Below are 22,332 nucleotides of genomic sequence, written 5' to 3' on the forward strand. Positions count from 1 at the left end.
GGTGTCGTGCTTACTATGAGTAATGTTGTCCCTGCTCAACTTGCTCATAGCAGGTCAGCTGTATCAGAAGTAAATGCTTGTGGGGCCAAGTCTTCCAGAAATCCCATTGGTATGAGTTCTAAAACTTGCAAAATACAGGTCAGCTTTTTTTTTTTACATTTTCAAAACTTCACCAATGTGGGGTGTTTTTGTTTTGGTTTGGTTTTGTTTAGTTTGGCTACTGCTTGTTTTAATTTCTACCTAAAACACTACAGCATCCCATTAGTTCATGAGAATTTGGAGTTGAGATGGGCAAGAAATAGGTGGGCTTCCTTAGGTGTGGTCCAGTATTGTAGGATGGATTGCTGTGTGGACAGATAAAGGGGTGCACATTTGGATGGAACTGAGCTTGAGTTGGTGCTAATGGCAGCATACAAGCATGGCAAGCCTAGAAGCGTTTGGTAGATAGGCACTATCTACACTGTACAAACAATAAACAACAAAGTAGTGTTGACTTTTTTCCCCTGTGATAAGTTAAGGTGGAGTTAACAGAGAGGAGAACAGTTTCCTTTAAACTTGGTGGCCCTTTTAACTTAGTTTCATTTTTATTTGCAAATGGAACTTGTGAGCTTAGAGTATGTGTGAGATGCAGCAAGACACATAAAAATGAGCAGCTATCAGCAGTGTCAGAGGACTTGCATGTTTAACAGCTAAAACCACAATCTGCACACTATTTTGGCTGCTAGTAGCAGTGGGTGAGAACTGAGTGCTACTTCAAGCTAGAATATGAATTCTCAGTTGAGAATCTGCCTCGCCTTGAATAAAGCAGTGCACAAGTTGGTTTTGTAATACTACATTTTTTTACTACTTCGTCACTTTTTCCCATTGAATAAAATGAGAAGATTGATTTGGATTGTTGCTCTAGCACTTCAAATCTTCAGTTTTAGATTTCAAAATCTGATTCACATGTATTCAGACACTATGTCTTTGTACAAGGTAAGGCCAGAGCTCTGTTTTTCTTGGGTTTACTCTGGATTTTTTTACATTCTATAATGCAGTTCAGCTACGTAGTCACATTCCTGTGTTGTTTCGGGGACTTCTCCAGAAAATATGCACTAAAATGATGGTATACCCAGCTGTTCATTGTGTACAGTACTGTAGCTACCTGGCTATTAGTGGTGTGAAAATCTGATGATTGCTGGAGCAGTGCTGTGTTATAGTGCATCTGGTGCGCTGTATGCGCTAGACCTGTTTTGGACAGATGTTCCAAAATCAGTGTGAGTTCTGCATCTGCAGAGTGATGGCTTCTATCATGTTACTGAGGTAAAAATGAGCTGGTAGCTACCCCATTCACAAGAGCAATGGCTTTAGAGACTGGTTTGTTCCCCTCCCTGCACCATCATATCTAGCTCAAACTATTATATGGATGAATGCAGTACCTTCTCCATTATATAGTTGTGCCACTCTGTGTTTAGTTGCTCTTGAATATGATTCAGTCCTCAGACGTTCTGCTTCCAAACACTCCATGCTCTTAAAATCTTTCTCCCTTTATTTTTAGTTTTGCTTCTTTCTGGTACGTGGAATTTTCTTTTTCCAGCCAGTCTGCTTTATGAAGGCAACTCTTTAGGGTAAGACTAGTTAGGGCAAGTAAAAGTTGAACAGGTTTTCTTCCTTTTTTTCTGTTTTTGGTTGTGGTTTTTTTTGGGGGGGGGGGTGTTTTGGTTTTATGCAAGTGGCTCTTTGCAAGATTTTTCTTGAAAAGGGAAGCTTTACTGCTTATTGTTTTTAAAGCTCTTCTCCCTGAGTTTGAACAAGCTCTCATTATTTTAGAGCTTAGGGGCCATAGCTGGCCAGTACAGGAGGGGACAGTATAACATCTAGGGGCTTTGTACAGAAGTTTGTACACTTGTGTAATATGTAATAGGCCTTTTCACACTTTCTGTTGAGCTTTTTACCTGTAACCTTTACTATGTTGTAAATTAAATGCAGATTTTGCCAGTTTGGAGAGTGTAGTGTGTTCGTTCCCAGTCTACACTTCTGCAGTTGAGACTGTATATTGTTTTGTGGTTTATTGAAGGATTTCTGCCATGGCAAAGTGCGGCTATCCACTGCAGGTCTTGTTAGTGGCTGGCTCAGGCTGCAGCTCTTAAAGCTGCTCCGGTGTCTTTGCTTGTGACCTGCTTTGTTGCCTTGTGCTGCAGTGTGTTGCACTTTTGCATACAAGAGTGACACTTAACAGTGGATTTTAAACAGCAGTTGCTTTATTTTTTCTGAGTGAAGTTTTATCTGGTTCTGGCATAATCCTCTCTCTGCAAAAGTTACACTTTAGAGCCCAACTTTGCTCTTCTCATTGCCCAGCTTGCTGCCTCTGACATATAGAGTGGCCTCGGGCAGTCTAAATGCACCATCCTTTGTCACACCGTGTCTCTGCAGCTTGTCCTAGGCTCACTGGGGAGAGCTGTAGTGAAAAACAGTAAACTGGGACCCGGTTAAAGATAACCGTGATGCCTGCGGTGTAGGGTTGAGAGGTATTCCCAAGCTTTGCTGAATTTACTAATACTTAAGCTATAGATTAGTATTTCTTCTCAATCCAGCAATATCGTTTCAGCAGCTGGGGCAGTTACAGTTTCATTACTGTGTCAGCAGAAGGCTGAATCTTCACAATTCTTGTGCAAGCTGCTGATCTGCCATAGGTAGAAATAGTTGGTACAGATTAACTACTTAACTTTGTGGTCTGACATTTTAAGTGTTGGTGTGGTTAGCAGTTAATTTCCTGTATTAAAGAAAGTATTAAAAAGGAGTCAACTTGCATGATAATCTAAAGCACTCTCTGCAATGTGAAATGCAGAGATGGGAACAAAGAAGTGGAGAAGAGTTTGCATCTGAATAAATGCTTGAGCTAAAGAATAATGGCAGTGTTTTCCAGGAACATCTGTCCTTGCAGCATTCACTGGATTGTCATTGTAACCCCTCTTCTCTCTTCTGGTTTTGAAATACAAGAGTGCAGCACCCAGCAGGCATCCCAAGAGCTAGTAATGAGCTGACAGAAGTTGTTCTATTCCCAGTGTGCTGTGCAATAAGATGCCAATATGTTAGACCCTGCGATGAGATGCCTAAAAGAATGACTTCTTGGAGAGGATGTGACTTCTCCCTGGGGCTTTTTAGGAGAGCAGGAGTAGCTTCCAGTGCAGAACAGGTGAGCGTGCCAGCTGAAGTGTGCCCTCATGCAATTATACCAGGTGCTTCAAAACACTCAATGGCATGGGGAAAGACCGCAGTAGAGGGTTGGACTGGAAGACATGGGTTAGGACAAGCAAAAGAACTGGGGCTGTGTAATGGCTATTACTGGGCTCAGAGGTCAGATGCTATTTAAGAGGGGGTTTTTTTCAAAAGCAGTCTAATACAGTCAGGTAATTTGTAGGTTCTTTGATCTCAAAACTCTGTCTTAATTTAGCAGTGGTAGGTAAAGGGGAAAAAAAAGTTTCTGCTTTCACTTCTCCTCAACACCAGGAACAGCTCCTCATTCATATGAACTATGTGGTGTCACTGGGACCTACCTGCCTGGTGTAGCAGACAGGAATGCTAGTGCAAGACAGAGAGTGTGAACTAAGATTGTGGTGAGTTCAGGATAGACAGCCATGTGTTTTGGGTCACAGTCTTCTAAAGTAGGCTTTCCTGAAGGTCCCATAACCAGTAAAGCAGTAAGAGGTACCTCACATACCAGCATCCTGTTAATGCCCGAGACTAACCATGATGCTTCCCCTGCCTCTCTCAGGGGTCCTGCCTTCTCCACAAAAGCAATAGCTTTCCAGCAGCATTGATGGTTGCTTTGGTGTTGTCTTTTGCTTCTTATGCATTTCCCAGAACTAACGTCATCTTCAGAGAAGCTTTAAGGGAGAAGCAGCTAAAGAGCCTGAATCTTTGCTGTTCACCTTCTTGTACTTAGCTGTCTTGTCATATATTCTGGCATACATCCGTGAAAGGTTTCAATCACATTTGCAGAATGGTAGAGGAGGAGGAAGTCTTATATAGTAGAGCTAGTACTAGAGCTTAAATACTGCTCTGGTCATTCTGATACATCTTACCATGTCCCAGGTTGTTTACTGTCATCTTGCAAAGACACCCAGATGGGTAGCTGCCTCTGTGTTTGCTGGCCTTTGAAGAACTGGCCAGTAATGCTGGACTAACCTAGTAACTGGTCATGGCTGGCCACAGAGGCTTTTCTGACTTGCATCTTGGCTGGGATGGGTCATTTCCTGCCTGAGGTCCCCCAGCTACTAGATATGTCAGAGGCTTTCCCTTGCTTGAGCCTGGAGGAAATGGAAGCAGCATTTCTTCAGGTGGGTGAGCAATGGTGTGTTTATGCCTGTATCACCCCAGGGCAAGTCCTTTCTGAAAGGAGGCACAACCAATTTTCTCCAGTGTCTTTGTAAAAATACTAGTTTTATAACTCGAATTGCTACCAGGAGCTCGTTCTCTGTTAACCTCTCCCATACAGACTTACCAGAGTGCTCAGTTACTTTGATAACCATTTCAGGGTTTGGTGAGGATGAGGAAAAGCCTGGAAATGGGCTGTTTAAGCAGTAGTTCCACTGCCTGCTTCAACTCAGATACCTCAAGTACCTCTGATAATTCTTGCTTCTTGATGGGTCAGAGTCTTGTGCTCCACTGCAGGGAGTGTTACAAACCTTCAAGGTGAGGATGCTTCAGACTGAGGACCAGTTTTCCTTGGATCCTAGCAGCTGATGTGATCCCCTGTCTTCACATATCTTCTGTTCTCATCTGTCTGGGGCCCTGCTTGTGGGATCACAGTTCCTGCTTCTGTTTGAGGAGCTCTGACCTACATGTTGTAACTGCAGGCCCCCAGCTGCAGCCAAACAGCAGCAAAGTTTAGGACTTTGACAAGCAGTGCAGAATGACTTGGGGACTGCCTAAAATCTGTGGAAACTTCACTTGTTCTTTAGGCAATTTTTATGTTTCCCCAGTTGAGTTTGGACACCAGAAGAGCAGGTATACAACTTTGCTCCCTGTAGCTGCTCATGATTGGTGTGATTTTCATCCCTGTGACCTGAAGTTGGCTGGTTCAAGGCTCATTCCTGACTTCTCCATGGGAGGTTTTCTCTGTCGTACAGCACAGAGATCATCTGCCTGTCTCTGAGCACATCTAATTCTGTGTCTCTGCTTCACTTACCCTTTCTTCCAGCCAGGCTACATGAAGGAAACAGAGATTAAACCCTATGGGTAGGAGAACCGGTACAATGGAGGGTGCTGAAAGCTAAACATCTTGCCTCTCTGAGCCTGGGAATGCTGTCTAGTGGCCAAGGTTGTGGCTAAAATGGGCAGAGTAAGAAAATTGAGTGTCACAAGCCCAGGTGAGAAGTTTGAAGTCTAGAAGTAAATGGTAATAAAAATCTCTGATGTCGTGTGGGATGGAATGGTACCCTATGGGTGAGAATAGGAAACCAGTGGTGTGTTTTCCCAGTAGCTCTATCCACCAGTTGTCACCTGAGCAGTAGGGACATGACAGAACATCACTGTGTCTCCCTGAGCATCTAGGGCAGGGACTCGAGGAGCAGCAAGGCAGCTAACAGCCCTACACACAGGGGTGGAGGGTGTCCTGTGCTCACAGGGACTGCTATGAAGGCAGAGATCCTGGCTGTTGGCTTTTTCAGTGCAGATCCTGAAGCATTGTTTAGGACACAGCACAGCAGAGAGATTTGCCCAGGGCTCGCTCAGGGTTTCAGTAGCACCAAGAACTGTCATCTCCATGTGATACTGAGTACAACCTATGGCAGGCAGCAGGGAGGTAGCTTGTAGTGTGCTTTGAATCTTTTTGAGAGAAATGCAAGACTCCTGATACGATCAACCGGTCCTAACCAGAGAAGATAGAACTATTCGTTTAGTGACCATTATTGTGCTGTAAAGCTTATCTGTCTCCTGCCAGCACCAGCTGCCAAAAAGCTCATTGCACTGCAGACTGGCTGTAAATGCTCCTATGAGATGCTGCACACAAGATCTGCCAGCGAGCACAGTGAAAGCTAAAACAATGCACAGGAACATCTCTTCAGCTGCCTCCTCTCAGCCAGGAGACAGCACTGCGTGAATGTTTCAGATGAGCTGTTAACACTACAGAAAGAGCTCTGCTTTACATGCAGTGCTTGTTTGCTCTTCCCTTGTTAATGTGTGGTTATCAGCCTAGGAGCACATAAACTTCATGTGACTTACATGAACTGTTTGCTCTGTGCTCATTGCTTCCTCTTGGGTTATGTGGGGGTTTTGCAGGGGGAGGGGGGTGGAATAACCAATCTCTAGTAAAAGGGTTATTTCTGCCCAGCCTGTCTTTCGCAAAAGGCAACTGTGTGGAACTGATAATAGCCCTCTGACTAGTGACAGTTGCTGGCTAGCAGTTTTTCTCTCATTTGATATCACCAGCCCCATCTGTTAGAGAGGTTTTATGGTTTTCTTGTTATCTCTTAACAACTTCATCTCAGTTACTCAACTAGAACACAACTAGTTGTACTAAGATGTAGGCTTTACAGTTGCTTGCTGCTGAACAGAATCCTGGTCAAGACCATCGCTCCTACCTAGTTCAGCATTTGAATTTCTGCAAACCATTTCCAGCAGAATTTTCACCTATAATTGTCCATGATGTTAGCAGAGCAGAACACACCCATTGTTCAGGCAAATGCACAACTGGAGGGGGGGAAAAAGCAATTGCGTTGTTTCCTGGCTCACTGCATGAAGCAGGAGGTGACAACTTCCTCTGATGCAAGTCTCCTGCTCCTACTACTGTCTATCCTCACCCTTGTTGGAGCCTCAGCAGGGTAAGAAAGAAAACTGCTTGTGGGTCCTGGCTCACACACCACCCTGTGCTGTGCTCTATGGTGGTACGTGATTGCCTGAAGTAGGAGGAGGGGATCCCTTTGCAGGGAGATACTGTCTCAGTTGGGTCCAGTCACTGACCTTGGAGAACATAAGGGCATGTCCTGTGTAGTAAGAGGTGATGCTGGGTCAGCCTTAGCACAGGTCTGGGTAGCAAACGGCAGGGAAGCGCCTGTGAGCTTCGACAAGCGAGCATGGACAGTATCATCAAGGCGCTGTACATGACCCTGCAGTGCCATCAGAGCCCTCCGCTATTGACGTTCCCTCTTTTCTTGGCCTCTCTGCTGCACAGCTCCTCTGGCCTTAGCCATGAGCTGGGTCCTGCTTCCTGGGGTGAGGCAGTTTTATCCCTTGGTGCTCTGATTTCTTTTGCTGCACATGCTGCTGAGTTGGAGCATCTCTATATATTGCCCTGCTGTCACAGGGGACCCCTCTGAAGGGGCAACTGCTGGGCAGGATCACCTCTGAAATTGAACTTAGAGAGGTGGAGACAGTGCTCACAAAGGACCTTCAGTCCAGGGACCATGTGTCTAGCCTAAGCCATCCTGGCGTCAGGCCCTGGGTGGCGGATGTGGAAATGTCTGCTATGGGGAAAGAATGGTGTTTCCTCAGCCCCTGCAGAGTGCTTGCTTGCTGTGGGGAAGTGAGGGCTGTTTGTGGAAGGGAGTGGGCTTGTTTCAATTAGCATGTAGAATATAGGAGCAGTTCTCAGGGCCCCACTGTGTCTGGCCTGTCCCTCCGCTCACAGGCAGAGCAGGCAGGCGCACACCAGCCCAGTGCCAAGCAGGAGGAAGTGAAAATGCTCCACTCGTTTATTCAGCTCAGTGCTTTGGCCGTGTTTGGGATGATGGAGCCCTGACAGGTTTGCTGCCTTTTCCTCCTACAACTGCTCTGTTTTTCCCAGAGACATGCCAAACCTCACGAGTCTGCTACACTTGCTTCTGGGTAGCTGCAAAGCAACAGCCTGCTTTGCCCATCCCCTGATGAAATCAGGCTTAAGGCTGAGCTACCAGGAGAGGACAGCAGGCTTTGTTGGCCCCAAAGCAGAACTGCTCAGCCCCTTGGCCCTTAGTGAGCTATCTTGAACATGTCTTTGCTTCTCCTCATTCCCCTTTCCTTGCAGCTCTTCCCCATTCCTGAAGAGATGCTGCTTCCTCCTTTGCTCTGACTCACTGTGGCCAAGCCCTGGCTCTTTGCTGCTGGAGCTCAGCAGCCTGGAGACCCCCTCCTAGAAGCCTCTTTCAGGCAAGAGCCAGTGAGCTTTTGAGCTGACAATGATTGCTCTCCATGGCCGTGCTCATTGTATCTGTGTCCAGGGCTTGGACACTGCCATGAGTCCTTTTATTTTCCAGACTTCCCATGGGAGATTTTCACACTGGGTCCTCAGCTGCCCTTTCATGGTCACGTTCTGCAGCTGGGGTATTGGCATCCCCTTGAGCATGTTTCCCTATATTGCTTACCTGCCCTGTCCATCAGGGGCTGCTGGACCAGCAGTGTCCCAGAAACACTCCACAGAACTGCACTAGTGCTGGGTCTTTCCTCTGTGCCAGCTCTGCTCAGTGTTAGGTTATCACATGTCCCTGGGAGGAAACCTCAGCAAAGAGCAGTCTTTGGTATTTTCTCCAACCACAACCAGCTTGTTACATGCTGAACCATGGGCTGCTGAGCTGTCCAGTTTAGGCCACTGTAGGTTTCTGGTTCCTGAAGTGACATTTTGGTTTTAGACATATTTTTCTATGACTGATTTTCAAACTAATTCCTTCTGTTCCCTGTCCCCCTCCCATTTTCCCCAGACTGGCAGCAGAGCACAAGTATGCAGGGGTGGCTGTGGTCAGGCTTTTCTGTTTCAACTAGACCAACACGTCAGAAGGGGACACCCTCATTCTCTTCCTGCAGCTGCAAATATAGGTCTCAGTTGTACAAAAATCCACGCTTTGGTTTGCCAGGGATACCCACAACAACCACAGTCACCTGTTCCCTGCAGAGAGGCCCTGGAGTCAGCCTTGCCACTGGGGTTTTGGACTGTCTAGGCATATGGCTGGTTCTTTAGAGCCTGTTTGGGAATGGAAGAATAGATACTTGGTGTGCAGAGACCTTTGCTCTTGGCTCTTGCACTTGCCCTGTGATGTCCAGAGCAATACATCTGTTCAGCTTCTCCCTGGATTCTGCCTTAAAGCAGCAAAACGCCCCTGGAGGGACAAGTTCTGCAGGTTGGGGGGCTTCTTTATACTGTATTGAGAGTTTCCTGACCTCCCATCGTTAGTCTGGTCCTGCCCTTCAGGGACTCTTGACATTGTTTGATACAATAAAATACACTTTCTTCCCAGCTATTGGTACAAAGGATATTCCTCCCAGGCGCTGTGTCCCATTCCCATTTCATGATGATAAAGCTGATGGCATCTAAACTGCTGCTGCTTAGGCTCTTTTACCCACTTTAGCTTCATTCCTCTAGTTCCATGTGGACTTGTGTGCTGCTGCCCAGCTGTAAATCTTGTAATGTCCTGTCAGCACAGGCTCAGCATCCGTTTACCTTCTGTAGTGATGCTGAGCCTGCCTGCCTGGGACAACCTGTCCTGCTGCGGAACAGAGTCAGTATCTTGCTGGCTTTCCAAGGGAAGCTGATATATGGCGGTTCCCATAACTTTTCCCCTATATTGCCACTCTTAAATGTGCAACACCACACCTGTGCTCTTGCTGTGAACAGGGCAAACTATGTGCTGGGCTAAGACCATATCATGGCTCATAGATTAAGGGAAGCTATCCCTGCTGCCTGCCTGCACTGGGAATACCACACCCAGTGTTAAACCCCGTGTTCAAGAAGAGGGATGTGGGAGAGGGACCACCAAAGGGAGACCAAGATGGTCATGGGGCTGAGCACACAACCTACAAGGAGTGTTTGTGGGAGCTGGGCTGGTTTTGTCTGGTGAAGAGGAGAAGGGTGATCTAACAGCAGCCCACAACTGCTTGAAGGACAGTTTTGCTGACAGCGGAGCCAAATTCTTCCCAGCAATAGCAGACAAGATAGTGAGGGCCAATGGCCACATATACAGTTTCAGAGATGCAGGCTGGGCATTGGGAAAACATCTTCTCTGAGAGGGTGGTGCAGCACTTCAGCAGATCACCAGAGGTGTGGAAGGTCTCCATCCTTGGAGGTTGTCAAGACCTTGACACGTCTGACTTGCTCTGCTGCCAAAGATAGTCCAGCTCCAAGTGTCAGTTTGGCCCAAAGTCCTCTAGACACCCCTGCTGCTGTGATAACACTGCATGGCATGCTGAAATTGCCTTGTGCACGGGAATTCTCGATGCGCCAGCACCCTCTGTCCCTCAGATTGCTTCATCCTGTACTGAATAATGGGAAACACAAATTCCTGTTAAGTGCAGCTGACTTTCTCAGCTAGAGTCAAATCAGAAAGACCTCTTTTTCTGCATCATCTACTTAAAAATACCTTTCTCCAAGTTTCATATCTACATTGTCTCATCCTGCTCCTGTTCCTAGCCTGCAGCTTCGGTTTGATTCATATGGGAAGTTAAAGGAAAATCATTACAAAGAGGTTCATCAGGAGCAGCAGCTCTTGGAACTGCCATTTCTACCTTGGCAGCCTGTGGGGCTGGCAGCCACGGGGACTGTGCTCAAGTGCTTTGGCAAAGGACGGGGCCCATCTCTGCAGGAGAGATGGGTGCTGCTGCCTGTCGTGGAGGTGTGAGAATGTGGCTTTGCCTTTCCCACATCTGGTGCTGCCGCAGTGACACGCAGTCCAGACCCACTAACTCCCCTCTCCTCTGCATGCTGAACACAGCCAGGGCATGATGCATGGGATGTTTGTGCCGGGGCAAGTGGGGTCTGAAAGCCCAGAGGTGAGCAGGATGGAGGTGCCTGTGTGTTTGTAAGGGGTGAGGGCTGTCTGGACACAGCCCTTTGCTTTCTCTGGTGTGGTCTGCCCGGACCTGCCCTCTGCTCCACGGCACCATCGCTCTCTCTGGCCCCAGCCACAGAGGGCAGGGCAGGCTGGTACGCAGGAGATGTGCACAGCCTGGGTAGGACAGGATGGAGCATCGGTCCAGACAGGACAGCACTATGGCAGAGCAGGGGGGTCCATGCCTTCACCCAGCCTTGGCACCAGCGGCACCACCAGGGCCAGGTCTGGGGGATACCAAGACATGATGGGTGGTGGGGCCCAGGAAGAGGGTTGTCCCAGCAGCACGGCATTCAATCTGTGCAGGCTGGAGGACTGCCAGCACTATGGGTCTATGGCCAGAGAGGGAACTTGCCACTGCTAGAAGCAGAAGTGAAAGGCAGGCAGAAGTGAAAGCAGAGGCTAGAGCTGCTTCCCATGCAGTTCGCCTCTCTGCAGAGTGCCCCAGAGCACCCAGAAGCACGGCCATGGAGCCTCTCTCCTTCCAGGAATACATCTGCTCCCTGGACCCAGCCACCTTGCCCCGCATCCTCAGGATTTGCTCCGGTGTCTACTTCCAAGGTGAGTGCTGGGGGCCCACTGCCTCCAAAGGGTGCCCCAAGGCTGTGCCACCTCCCCCCACCATGCCACTGCAGGCCAGGCTCCCTTCTCCTGCCCTGAAGATGGCTGGTCCCCTGCCCCCAGGGTGCCGATGCTCAGAGAGAGGCACAGGTCCTCGTGCCACCACCAGACGCCGGTGCCTAGGGCACAGCTTCTTGCAAAAAACTTTCTCTTCTACACCCAGCTGAGTGCCCCAGTGCATTCAGTAATGCTGCTAGACAAGCAATGGAGCACCAAAACCCATCCAAGCTGGTCATCTGCTTCATGTACAGCTCTCGTCCCAGGCAGTGAATTACCTGCTGGCGGTGGGTCTGGCAGGAATGGAGCCACATTCTTGGTCACTGGAGGAAAGTGGGACAGCATTGCCCCTGGCCCTCGTGTGAGGAGTCCAGCAAGGGCACAGGGAAGCTGCCTGATCTGAGCCCTCTACTTCCTCCCAGGTCATGTCCCTGGAGACATCTTAGGTCGAGGAGAAGCTTTGACCAACATGTCTTCCTCAGCTGGTGGCAGCGTTGGTGGTGAAAGAGAACCAGAAATTAGCAAATGCTTTTGCTAGATCTGGGGGCTTCCAAAAATGCTGGGAATGCACAGTGAGATCCTGGCAACACCAATATGGCCATTACCATCAAGACTTGTAGGATTTGTAGCATTTGTTTAGGTTACACTGACTTCTGAAGAGCAGAAGTGGTTGGGGTGGTCTCACTCTGCTTCTCTGTAGCTCAGTTGGGGTGGATGTTTACCTTTCCCAAAGACTTCTGGTGGCTTTGATAACATCTTAACGTTGCTAAATGAGTAGCAGCAGTCAATTTGTTTCGCAGTTGCTGGTGGTTGCAGTGAGGTAGCTGGTGCTTTCTGCTTCACACAGCAGGGCGTTTGTCATGAGTTCATCCCAGGGAGGGGAGAATTTTGGGGCTACACAGGTTTGGTAGCAGCTCAATGAATGCAGAGATTTAAGGGCAGAAGGGGGTATTGCTTGGGTTGGAGGGTATTGTGATGTGGTAGCATAGCCTGAGGAGCTCCTGCTCCAGGAAAGGCTCTGGCTCCAGGTAAGGCACATCTATCCCTGTCCCTTTGCAGCATGATCAAGCACTGAATCTTTCCTGTTGCGTTTCTCATCTAAGTTACATTGGTTCAGCCTCCATCCATTCACATTGTGCTCTTCTACACTGCTTTTCTCCCCTGTTATGACCCCTGCACTGTTACCAGCAATGGAAGCTTTCCAGGACATGGGCTGTACAAGCTTCCAGGTATTCTGATTCCTTAGAAATAAGCATCAGCCCAACAAAGACCCCTCAGCCAACCTCCTGGTTGCGTGTTCCCTTGGCTGGTGCTGGACCTTGCAGGCAGATCAGAGTGCATTGGGAATCAGTCAGTGTTGCACCTTGCAGATGTGCCATCCTGCACTGATGCTATTTCTTGAACACTTCTGGATTTCCTGCCATTACTGAAGATCTTACTACTTCTAGCTCTTTTTCTAGCAAAAATTTGGGTGGGTGCCCAAGATGTTAAACAAAACTGCTGCTGGTCTCGGCCCCTTCACGGGCTCCTCTCCCAGCCACTCACTCCTCACATCCTCTGCGTTCTTGATCCTGCTTTATGTTGCAAAACCAATCTGGCTTGGTACTGCGGTGGAGCTTTGGGGTCCTGTGCAGGGCATCCATAGCCACGTGTGTCTATGTGTCTTGCTGCCAGCCAAGGGGGCCAGCCATGGCATGTGTGCATGGAGTTAACCGGGTCTCTGCACCCAGGATGTGAGGCATCTCCGTGCTCTGGGCAGTGCAGCCTGGCTGTGTGTTTCCTCCCTTTTCAGACCATGCCCTCGATGTTGTCACAGCATGATGGGGCACAGGAGGGATGGAGGAGGGGGACTGGGGCTTACACAACACACAGTACTTTATGAAACTTCCTAGCTTTCATCCACCTTTTCCTGTGGTGTATTTTTTCACATTTCCACTTTGAGGTTCCCCTTACTCATGGGAGACAGACACTCTTCCTGCCAGTCTCACCCCGCTGCTCCCACCTGCACTCCACAGGTGAGCGGTGGTCATCGGTTCAGCAGTGCCTGCAGCAGCGTCCGTCTCTTTCTGGCTCGGGTGGCAATATCCAGCCCATCTCCGATGGCATGTCCAGCCTTGGCTCCGTCTGTCCTGCCCTGACCAACCAGGGCAGCTGTGTGTGCTAGGGCCCTAAACCAACATGCTCTCACCGTGGCCAAAGGCACCAGCTCACCCTGCCCGCCGGGTGAATCTGTGCCAGTCCTACCTCTGCCCACTGCTAAGACTGTGAGCCAGCTCTGCCCTTCCCTGAACAGCTGCCCTCCTTCCCCCGCACCCTCCACCCCCATTCCATGGCCCCCTTCTGCAGTCCCAGGGTCAGGGGTCCCCTTGGCCCCACCACAGCCACAGGGACTGGGGCTCCCTCAGGGACATCCATGCACCCATGAGTGCCAGGATGCCCAGGCTTGGCTTGCATCCCAGAAAGGACAAAGCCTGTGGCCAGGGCCAGACCACAGCTCAACCCCCTCCCCACTGCCCTGGGGGACCTCATCACAGCTGGCCAAGCAGAGGGGCCCCTACTGTGTAACTGGTATTTGTTAATGGCACGTACCATGACTACCTGTGATGAGAATCACTAAATCACCACGGTGGCAGGGACCTAGAGAGATCATCCAGGCCAACACTCAGCTCAAGCAGGGTCAGCAGGAGCTAGTTGCTCAGCACTTTGTCCAACTGGGTTTTGAATACCTCCAGTGTTGGAAACTCCACAACCTCTCTGGGCAACCTGCTCCAGTGCTTGACCACCACCACAGTAAAAAAAATGTTTTCTTATTGTTGTGGTTTAACCCTAGCCAGCAACTAAGCACCACGCAGCTCACTCATTCTCCCCCACCCAGTGGGATGGGGGAGAGAATTGGGAAAAAAAGTAAAACTTGTGGGTTGAGATAAGAACAGTTTAATAGAACAGAAAGGAAGAAAATAATAATGATAATAATAATTACAATAATAATACAAGGATTGGAATATACAAAACAAGTGATGCACAATACAATTGCTCACCACTCACCAACTGACGCCCAGTTAGTTCCAGAGCAGTGATCTGCCCCCAGGCCAACTCCCCCCAGTTTATATACTAGACGTGACATCACATGGTATGGAATACCCCGTTGGCCACTTTGGGTCAGCTGCCCTGGCTGTGTCCCCTCCCAACTTCTTGTGCCTCCCCAGCTTTCTTGCTGGCTGGGCACGAGAAGCTGAAAAATCCTTGACTTGGTATAAACACTACTTAGCAACAACTGAAAACGTCAGTGTGTTATCAACATTCTTCTCATGCTAAATCCAAAATGTAACACTATACCAGCTACCAGAAAGAAAATTAACTCTATCCCAGCCGAAATCAAGACACTTAAGTTCAGAGGAAGTTTCAAGTGTTTCCTTTTGTGCCCATGGCCTCTTGTCTTGTCACTGGGCACCACTGAGAAGAGCCTGGCTCTGTCCTCTTTGCACCCTCAGGTATTTGTAGACATTAATAAGGTCCCCCTGAGCCTTCTTTTTTCCAGGCTGAACAGTCCCAGGTCTCTCAGCCTTTTCTCCTTTAACCATCCTTGTGGCCCTTTGTTGGACTCTCTCCAGTATGTCCATGTCTCTCTTGTACTGGGGAGCCCAGCACTGGACACAGCACTCCAGTTGTGGCCTCACCAGTGCTGAGCAGAGGGGGAGGATCACCTCCCTCGACCTGCTGGCAATGCTTTGCCTAATGCAGCCCAGGACACTATTTGCCATCTTTGCAGCAAGACAAGGGCATTTTGCTGCCTCATGTTCAACCTGGTGTCCACCAGAACCCCCAGGTTCTTTTCTACCAAGCTACTTTCCAGCTGGGTGGCTCCCAGCATGTGCAGGTGCTGGGGGCTGTTCCTTCCCAGGGGCAGGACTTTGCACTTCTCCATGTTGAACTGCGTGAGGTTCCTGTCAGCCCATTTCTCCACCCTGCCAAGGTCCCTCTGGATGGCGACACGACCCTCTGGTGTATCAGCCTCTCCTCCCAGTTTTGTGTCATCTGCAAAGTTGCTGAGGGTGCATTCTGCCCCATTGTCCAGATCATTAACAAACAAGTTAAACATGATTGGACCCAGTATCGATCCCTGGGGCACACTGCTAGTGACTGGCCTCCAACTAGTCTTCATGCTGTTGATCACCACCCTCTGGGCCCAGCTGTTCAGCCAGGTTTCAGTCCACTTCAGTGTCTGCTCATCCCACCCATTCTTCATTATCTTCTCTATGAGAATGTGATGGGAGATAGTGCCAAGGATCTGAAGTCAAGGTAAACGATACCCACTGCTCTCCCCCCGTCCACCAAGCCAGTCAGCTCATTGTAGAAGGTGATCAGTTTGGATAAGCATGGTTTCCCCTTTGTAAATTCATACTGAATAATCCCAATCATCTTTTCATCCTTCATGTGTCTGGTAATGGTTTCCAGAATTAGGTGCTCCATCACCTTCCCAGGTTTGAGGGCAGCATGACTGGCCTGTAAGTCCCTCTCTTGCCTGTCTTGAAGAAAGAAGTGACATTTGCTTTTTTTCCCCAGGCATCAGGAACCCCTCTTGATTGCCCATAACCTCTCAAAGATAATAGAGAGTGGCCTCACAAAGTCAGCACACATGGGTGCATCCCAACAGGCTCCATGGAATTAAGTATGTCCACTCTGTTTAGTGCTCCCTTACCTGGTCCTCCTCCACCAAGGGCAGGTCTTCCTTACTCCAGACTTTTCCCCTGGTCTCGGGAGAGTCCTGAAGGCTGGTCATACCTGTAAAGACTGAGGCCAAGACGGACTGAACACATCAGTCTTTGATGTGTCCTTTGTCACCAGGTCCCCTGCCCCATTCAGCAGCAGACCCACGTTGTCCCCAGTCCTTTTGCTGTTGATGTACTTGTAGAAGCCTTTCTTGTTGCCCATCACATCCCTCGACAGATTCAGCTTCAGGCAGGCTTTGGCTTTTCTAACTCCATCCCTGCATGCTAGACCATGTCTCTCTGCTACTTCTGGGCCACCTGCCCTTGCTGTCACTGCTCGTGCACCTCCTTCTTATGTCTGAGTCCATTCAGGAGCTCCCGAGTGTGGGACAGGAGCGCCAATCACCTGCAGGTATTCTGAGGAAGCAGTAAAGGACAGCTTACAGAGGGCGGTGAGGCACTGGAACAGGTTGCCCAGGGAAGTTGTGGATGCCTGATCACTGGAAGTGTTAAAGGCCAGGTTCGACAGGACTTGGAGCAACCTGATCTAGTGAAAGATATCCCTGCCCACGGTGGAAGGGTTGAACCAGATGATCTTTAAAGGTCCTTTCCAACCCAAAGCATTCTGTGATTCGATGAAATGCCAGTAGAGGTATTTTCTTTGAGGAAATTCCCTCGTCACCCTGCAGGGTCTGTGTACGAGATCTCGGGCAACGAATGCTGCTTGTCGACGGGTGACCTGCTGAAAGTCATGGCCGTGGTGCTGCAGAAGGTTGTTTGTGAGGACACAGAGACAGGGCAGACAACGGAGCTGCCACCGACATTTAAGGGTGAGTGGGGCTGCCCTGCCCCAGCCCGCAGCCCGTGGGTGCCCTCCTCCCCGGGAAGACCTTCACAGCCCCCATGGGCTCAGCCTCATTGTCCCACAGGTCTTTTCCAGGCTGCCCCAGCCCGGGGGCCGTACCAGACACTGCGGGGACACTTCCCGGAGGGTGGCAGGCAGCAGGGCCTGACGTTGCACCAGGCGCTGGGGCAGTGGGACGGGCAGCTACAGCCCCTGCTGTGCCCCGCCATCGGCCCGCACGCCCTGCTCCTGCGCCCTGTCTACGAGGTGCACGCCGCCATGCACTGTGAGTGAGGACGGGGCAGGCGGGGTGCTGCAGGGCCAGGGCAGGGATGCTGTGGGGTCGGGCTTGGCGCGCTGGGGGGTCGGGGCTGTGGGGTCTGGGCAGGGATGCTATGGGGTCAGGATGAGGGTGCTGCAGGGTTGGGGGCCTACACAGTTTGGTGTCAGGACCCCGATGCACATGGTGTGGGTGGCTGCAGGTGCAGGGGGCGGTGAGGGGCTGAGCGTGGGATCAGGGCAGCTCTGTCCCCGCAGTGCGCCGGGATGTGGTGAAGATCCCCTCCACGCTGGAGGTGGATGTGGAGGACGTCACGGAGGAGGCGCAGCACATCCACTTCGCCCGGCCGCTGCTGCTGAGCGAGGTGCTGGGGATGGAGGACGTGCTGCCAGCCCAGGCCGAGATCCTGGAGGGTCCAGCCGGCCCTGCTGTCTTCAAGAGCGCCTGGGTGCTGCGGCTGCAGCGTGGGCAGCAGCTGCAGCTCCACAGCTGCTCCCGCGCCTGGCGCGTCCTGGCCTCGGCCCCCGGCGGCGGCCGCCATTTTCTCCTGTCCGGCACCTACCAGGGCCGGTTCCGGCTGCGGCCCCGGCAGTTCACGGGGGTGCAAGAGCTGGCAGCCGGCCTGCAGCCCGGCCAGCGGCTGCGCGTGGTGGTGACGCGGGACTGCGAGGGCCGGGGGGACGACGTGCCCCCGCTCGGCGTGGGCGACCGGCTGGAGCCCCAGGGGCTGCAGGGGAACGGCCCCAGCACCCGGCTGCTCTGCCACCGCCACGGCGAGGAGGAAGAGGAAGGCAGGGAGCTGCTGCTGCCGCTGGACCTGGAGGGCGGCTTCGTGGAGGAGATGTGTGACAGCAAGAAGTATGGGCTGGCAGAGCTGCTGGAGCGGCAGGCGCTGCCCTGCGAGGTCCGGGTGGCGGCCCCCGACCCGGGGCTGGAGCGGGACGCCCTGGCCGCCCTGCCCGCCCTGCGGCTGGAGGCCCGCCTGAACCAGCCCTTCCTGGTGGGCAGCTTCTGCCAGGAGCCGGAGGAGGGCTTTGAGATCCCGCCGCGCTGGCTGGACTTCTCCCTCCTGCTGAGCGAGGGGCCCGTCCGCCCCCCGGTCCCCTGCACCCGCTGGTCCCGAGTGGAGGAGCTGACTGAGGCCTTCTACTACCAGCTGCTGGCCCAGCTGCCCGGCAGCGCGGCCCCGCCACCGCCGCGGCCCCCCAAGCCGACGCAGGCAGTGACGGGCCCTGGGGGAAGGCGCCCCTCGGCCCCCGGCCCCCCGCCAGTGAGCGTCCGTCCAGCTCCTCCACTGCCGCCGCTCCCTGCGTCGCCCCGACTGAGCACCCCCCGCCAGCATCGCCGGCGGGGACCTCCCAGGGATGCAGGTGAGGCCTCCAGCGCATCCCGGGCCCGGCCCCTCTACGGGGCTCAGCCCAGAGACGTGCTGCCCAGGTGGGAGGATTGGGCCCCCTGGCAGCGTCAGCAGGTCGAGTGTAACTGGGGGTGCTGCTGGGCATCCCCTCCCCGGGGCTGTCCTCGCAGGGACGCGGGGCAGGGATGCTCAGCTGGGAAAGTCCACACCCCAGCCAGCTGGGCCCCCATGGGGGCTGCACCTCCCCATCCCCTTGTCACAGATGCAGGGGGGGGACCCACAGGCAATCGCCACACCCCTGCATCCCACAGGTTGGGGTCCGGTCTGCCCCATCTCCTTGTCCCACACATGGGGGGGGGGGGAATCCATGGGGAGGCCACCCCAACCCCTTGTCCCACACACCAGGAGAAGCAAGGCTTGACCTTGAGGGCAATGGTGCAGTGAGCGCCACTGACAAGACCTTGGCCTCCATCTGCCATGGAACGCCTTCCCATCCCCACGCCCCCGAGATCGCAGGGGACCCGTGGCCCCAGAGGCTGGTGTCTGTGGGGGCAAAGCAGCTGCCACCACACCACAAGGGGCCCTTCTCCCCCCCACCCTGGGTCCCCGCCACATCCAGGCGCAGCTCAGAGCAGGGAGGTGAGGAGAGCAGGTCAGGGCACGGGGTTTCTGCCACGGTCTGTGGCAGTGTGTCTGCAGGCTGTGCTCTCTTCCCTTCCAGGTACGGAGAGCAACAGCACGGAACATGATTACGAAACTGTTGATGACAACATTCAAAAGACAATTTGCAAAATGAAGGCAATTTTTCCTTTCTAGTCCTTTAGTTCCTGGAAGACACCCAGCCTCCAAATACTCTGAGACCTTACATGACATTGGTTGCTTGCAGAGGCTAAATACAGCCCTAGGGATCCACAGCGCAACCTCCAACTAACTAACTGCCTCAATCCTGCAGAAAGGTGCCTGCTTTCCTTAAAGGCAAGCTGCATGTATGCCATCAGGGCAGCCCCGGGCACAGAATAAACCCCCGAGTTGTGTTGTGGGCTGCATCCTCAGCTGTCACCTGTGGGACTCTCTGACAGCACCAGACCAGCATACAGCTGGGCGGCCACCAAGATGCCACAGAGATGCCAGCCTAGGCCCTGGGACACAGAGCTCACTGAGCTCCACTGTGTTGCCATGGTGTCTGGGCTGGGATTATGGATGCTTCCAGCTGGAGATGCTTTGAGGCCAGCATGTCCAGACACTGTTGGCACATGGTGTGGGATGGGGTTAGGAGGAGACATGACAACATACTTCACAGAGTGCAAGCTATGCCCCAGCTGGGGCTCAAACCATGGAGTGACATGTTGTTACAACTGCATGTCAGAAACGCACTTTCATAAGGCAGAAGCTGCATTTTTCTCAAGTACGGCCAAACACGCATCTCACTCTAGCCTAATTTCTTACCAAGGTTGTAGAAACATTGTAAAAACGTTGTGGCTTTAGGTTTTGCTGGTTTGCTCATCCATTTTTGCTCATCCACTTGCATCTGGAAGCAATGTCTGTTCCAGACCTCCACTGTCCCCTCCTGCTTGCGAGCATGCTCATTGCAGTCTTGCAGATTCTTGACACCTACAAAGGCCCCTGCTGCACTCATGGCATTGGATGCAAAAAATGACCTGAAAACGAAGTAAGGACCAAAGTTCATCTCTTCTTTTCCTGGAAGTTTGGGAAAGCCCCAGGAAAGCGGCAGAGGCAAAGACTTCATAGTCCTGATGTGCATTAAGGGAAGAGAGCTGACAAGGGGAGAGCTTTACACCGAAAGCGAGCAGGCATTTCAATCCTGCATCACACACTGCACTCCTCTTTCAAATCAGAGCTGGAAAATAAATTTTAAATTTCATTTAAGATCAAACCCGTTTTTTTTTCCCCCCTCTCCCAGTGAAGAGTAGCTTTGGGTTCAGTTTTTTAGTTCATGTTATTCCTCACTCATTGCCTAGGGCAGAGTCCCAAAGCTGCAGAGAGGGTCTCATTCATTCGAACTTGGCTCGAGTCCTACCTTGGGTTTGGGCTGCTTTCCTTCTCTGGCTTTGGTTCTGCCCTGGGATTTACACTCCATATCAGCATGCTCTCCTCAAATCAACATTGTGGGAGAGACACTGACTATTGCTGTTGAGGTCCTTTCAATGAATACTTACCCAAGGAGGGAGAACCCAGCTCTCATCTGCAAACAGGCACTAGCCACTCATTAATGGCACCTGAAGCATAGGATCAGAGAATCACAGGATGGTTTGGGTTGGAAGGGACCTTTAAAGATCATCTGGTCCAACTCCTGCCACTAGACCACGTTCCTCAAAGCCCCCTCCAACCTGACCATGAACACTTGGAGGGATGGGGCATCTACAACCCCTCTGGGCAACCTGTTCCATTGCCTCACCACCCTCATCATAAAAAACATGCTCCTTATGTCTAATCTAAACCTACCCTCTTTCAGTTTAAAACCGTCGTCCCTTGTGCTGTCATTATAGGCCCTGGTAAAACATATCTCCATCTTCCATATAGGCCCCCTTTAAGTATTTAAAGGCCGCAATAGTGTCTCCCTGGAGCCTTCTCCTCTCCAGGCTGAACAACCCCAACTCTCTCCACCCGTCTTCATGGCTTCAGCCGAGAGACCACCCCAGTGGCAGGGGCCAAACAGGTGTTTAAGTCACACCGGAGTCCAGTTTTTCCTTCTCCCAGGGAAAAAACTAACTGCTGGACTATGGCTGGGGAGAAGATGGGCTCCAGGGAGGAGGAGGGGAGCAGAGCATAGAAGAAACCAGAACTGAAAATGCCCAAGTGTTTTTGTCTCCTTTATTTGAGCCAAAAGCATTCTGAGTTTGGATTTCACTGTTAGTTCACAGACAGTTTTAAATGCAGACTTTCTGTGAAGCAGCCAATGCTTCTGTCCCCTAAGAACTATTCCAAATTGTCCCTCTACCTGGACAAAAGCAGATGCTCCTGGATGCTTTGAATATCAAACAGCAAACAGAGACCAGGCAAAGACTTCAACTCCCTCCCCAGCTGATGATTTTTTCCTCTCCAGTTGCATCACAAGTATTTTGCCCAGTCACACAACTACTCTCTTTACTGCAAGCAATTCCATTCACCTTGACTTCCAAAAATCAGGGATTTTCTTCCTAACCTGCATAATTCCTGCAAAAGGGAAATGACAGTGGTTTTGGCTTCTAGATCTGCTGGATTCCACAGCCTGGAAGCTGACCTGTTATACATCTATCTATAGCACATTTTAGCCCCAGAAGTGCTCTGTGGGCTACAGCTGTGCCACTCTCTGAACCTGAGCAGGACAGTGGGGTATGCAGCAGCATGAACACCAGAAGCAGACACCTTGTGTCCAGCAGCCAGCCCCATAGATGTGCATACAGTGAAGAACTGCTATTTCAAAGCCAGGTCACTTCACCAGTCCCAGGTAACAAAAGCCCCACAACCTGCAGCTCCCATGGCAGCTGGAGTTGACCAGCCCGTGAACCCACCGGCATCAGCCCTGGCTGCATGTGCTGTTTTTCCAGCAAGCCCTGTGCCCCTGCAAACTTGGCAGGCAGCAATCAAAGGACAGGTCAGCGCAGCGCAGCAAACCAGGCTCCCATCTGGCGGGCAGCAAGCAGATTTCAGTCTCTCAGCGTTCAGCTTCAAAGATCCCAGCATCCTGCTTTTCAGCAACACATTCACCACAAAAGTTCCTCCTGTGAGAACAGCTACACGCCGTCACA

At 51.4% G+C, this 22,332-nt stretch overlaps 1 protein-coding gene across 2 annotated transcripts; it reads left to right on the forward strand.

Annotated features, from left to right (window-relative positions):
* The first annotated feature begins 11,120 nt into the window (after nt 1-11,120).
* THEMIS2 (thymocyte selection associated family member 2) lies at nt 11,121-20,452 on the forward strand. Of its 2 annotated transcripts, XM_075047039.1 has the most exons (5): nt 11,121-11,336; nt 16,792-16,932; nt 17,032-17,232; nt 17,484-18,596; nt 19,305-20,452. In XM_075047039.1, the coding sequence occupies exons 1-5, from the start codon at nt 11,243-11,245 to the stop codon at nt 19,397-19,399; spliced, it is 1,644 nt and encodes a 547-aa protein (XP_074903140.1). In that variant the 5' UTR covers nt 11,121-11,242; the 3' UTR covers nt 19,400-20,452. The 2 variants fall into 2 exon arrangements, with proteins under 2 accessions (XP_074903140.1, XP_074903139.1); XM_075047038.1 differs by having other exon boundaries at nt 16,792-17,232.
* Nucleotides 20,453-22,332: the final 1,880 nt, after the last annotated feature.

Source organism: Buteo buteo, chromosome 16, assembly GCF_964188355.1.
Source record: "Buteo buteo chromosome 16, bButBut1.hap1.1, whole genome shotgun sequence".
NCBI classification, from domain to species: Eukaryota; Metazoa; Chordata; class Aves; order Accipitriformes; family Accipitridae; genus Buteo; species Buteo buteo.

Bases quoted from the DNA above. Each gene is read 5' to 3' on its own strand.
- THEMIS2 (XM_075047038.1), top strand. From the start codon at position 11,243: ATGGAGCCTCTCTCCTTCCAGGAATACATCTGCTCCCTGGACCCAGCC. The intron at 17,233-17,483 runs GTGAGTGAGGAC...CTGTCCCCGCAG, and splicing joins GGTGCACGCCGCCATGCACT to TGCGCCGGGATGTGGTGAAG. The intron at 18,597-19,304 runs GTGAGGCCTCCA...CTTCCCTTCCAG, and splicing joins GGGACCTCCCAGGGATGCAG to GTACGGAGAGCAACAGCACG.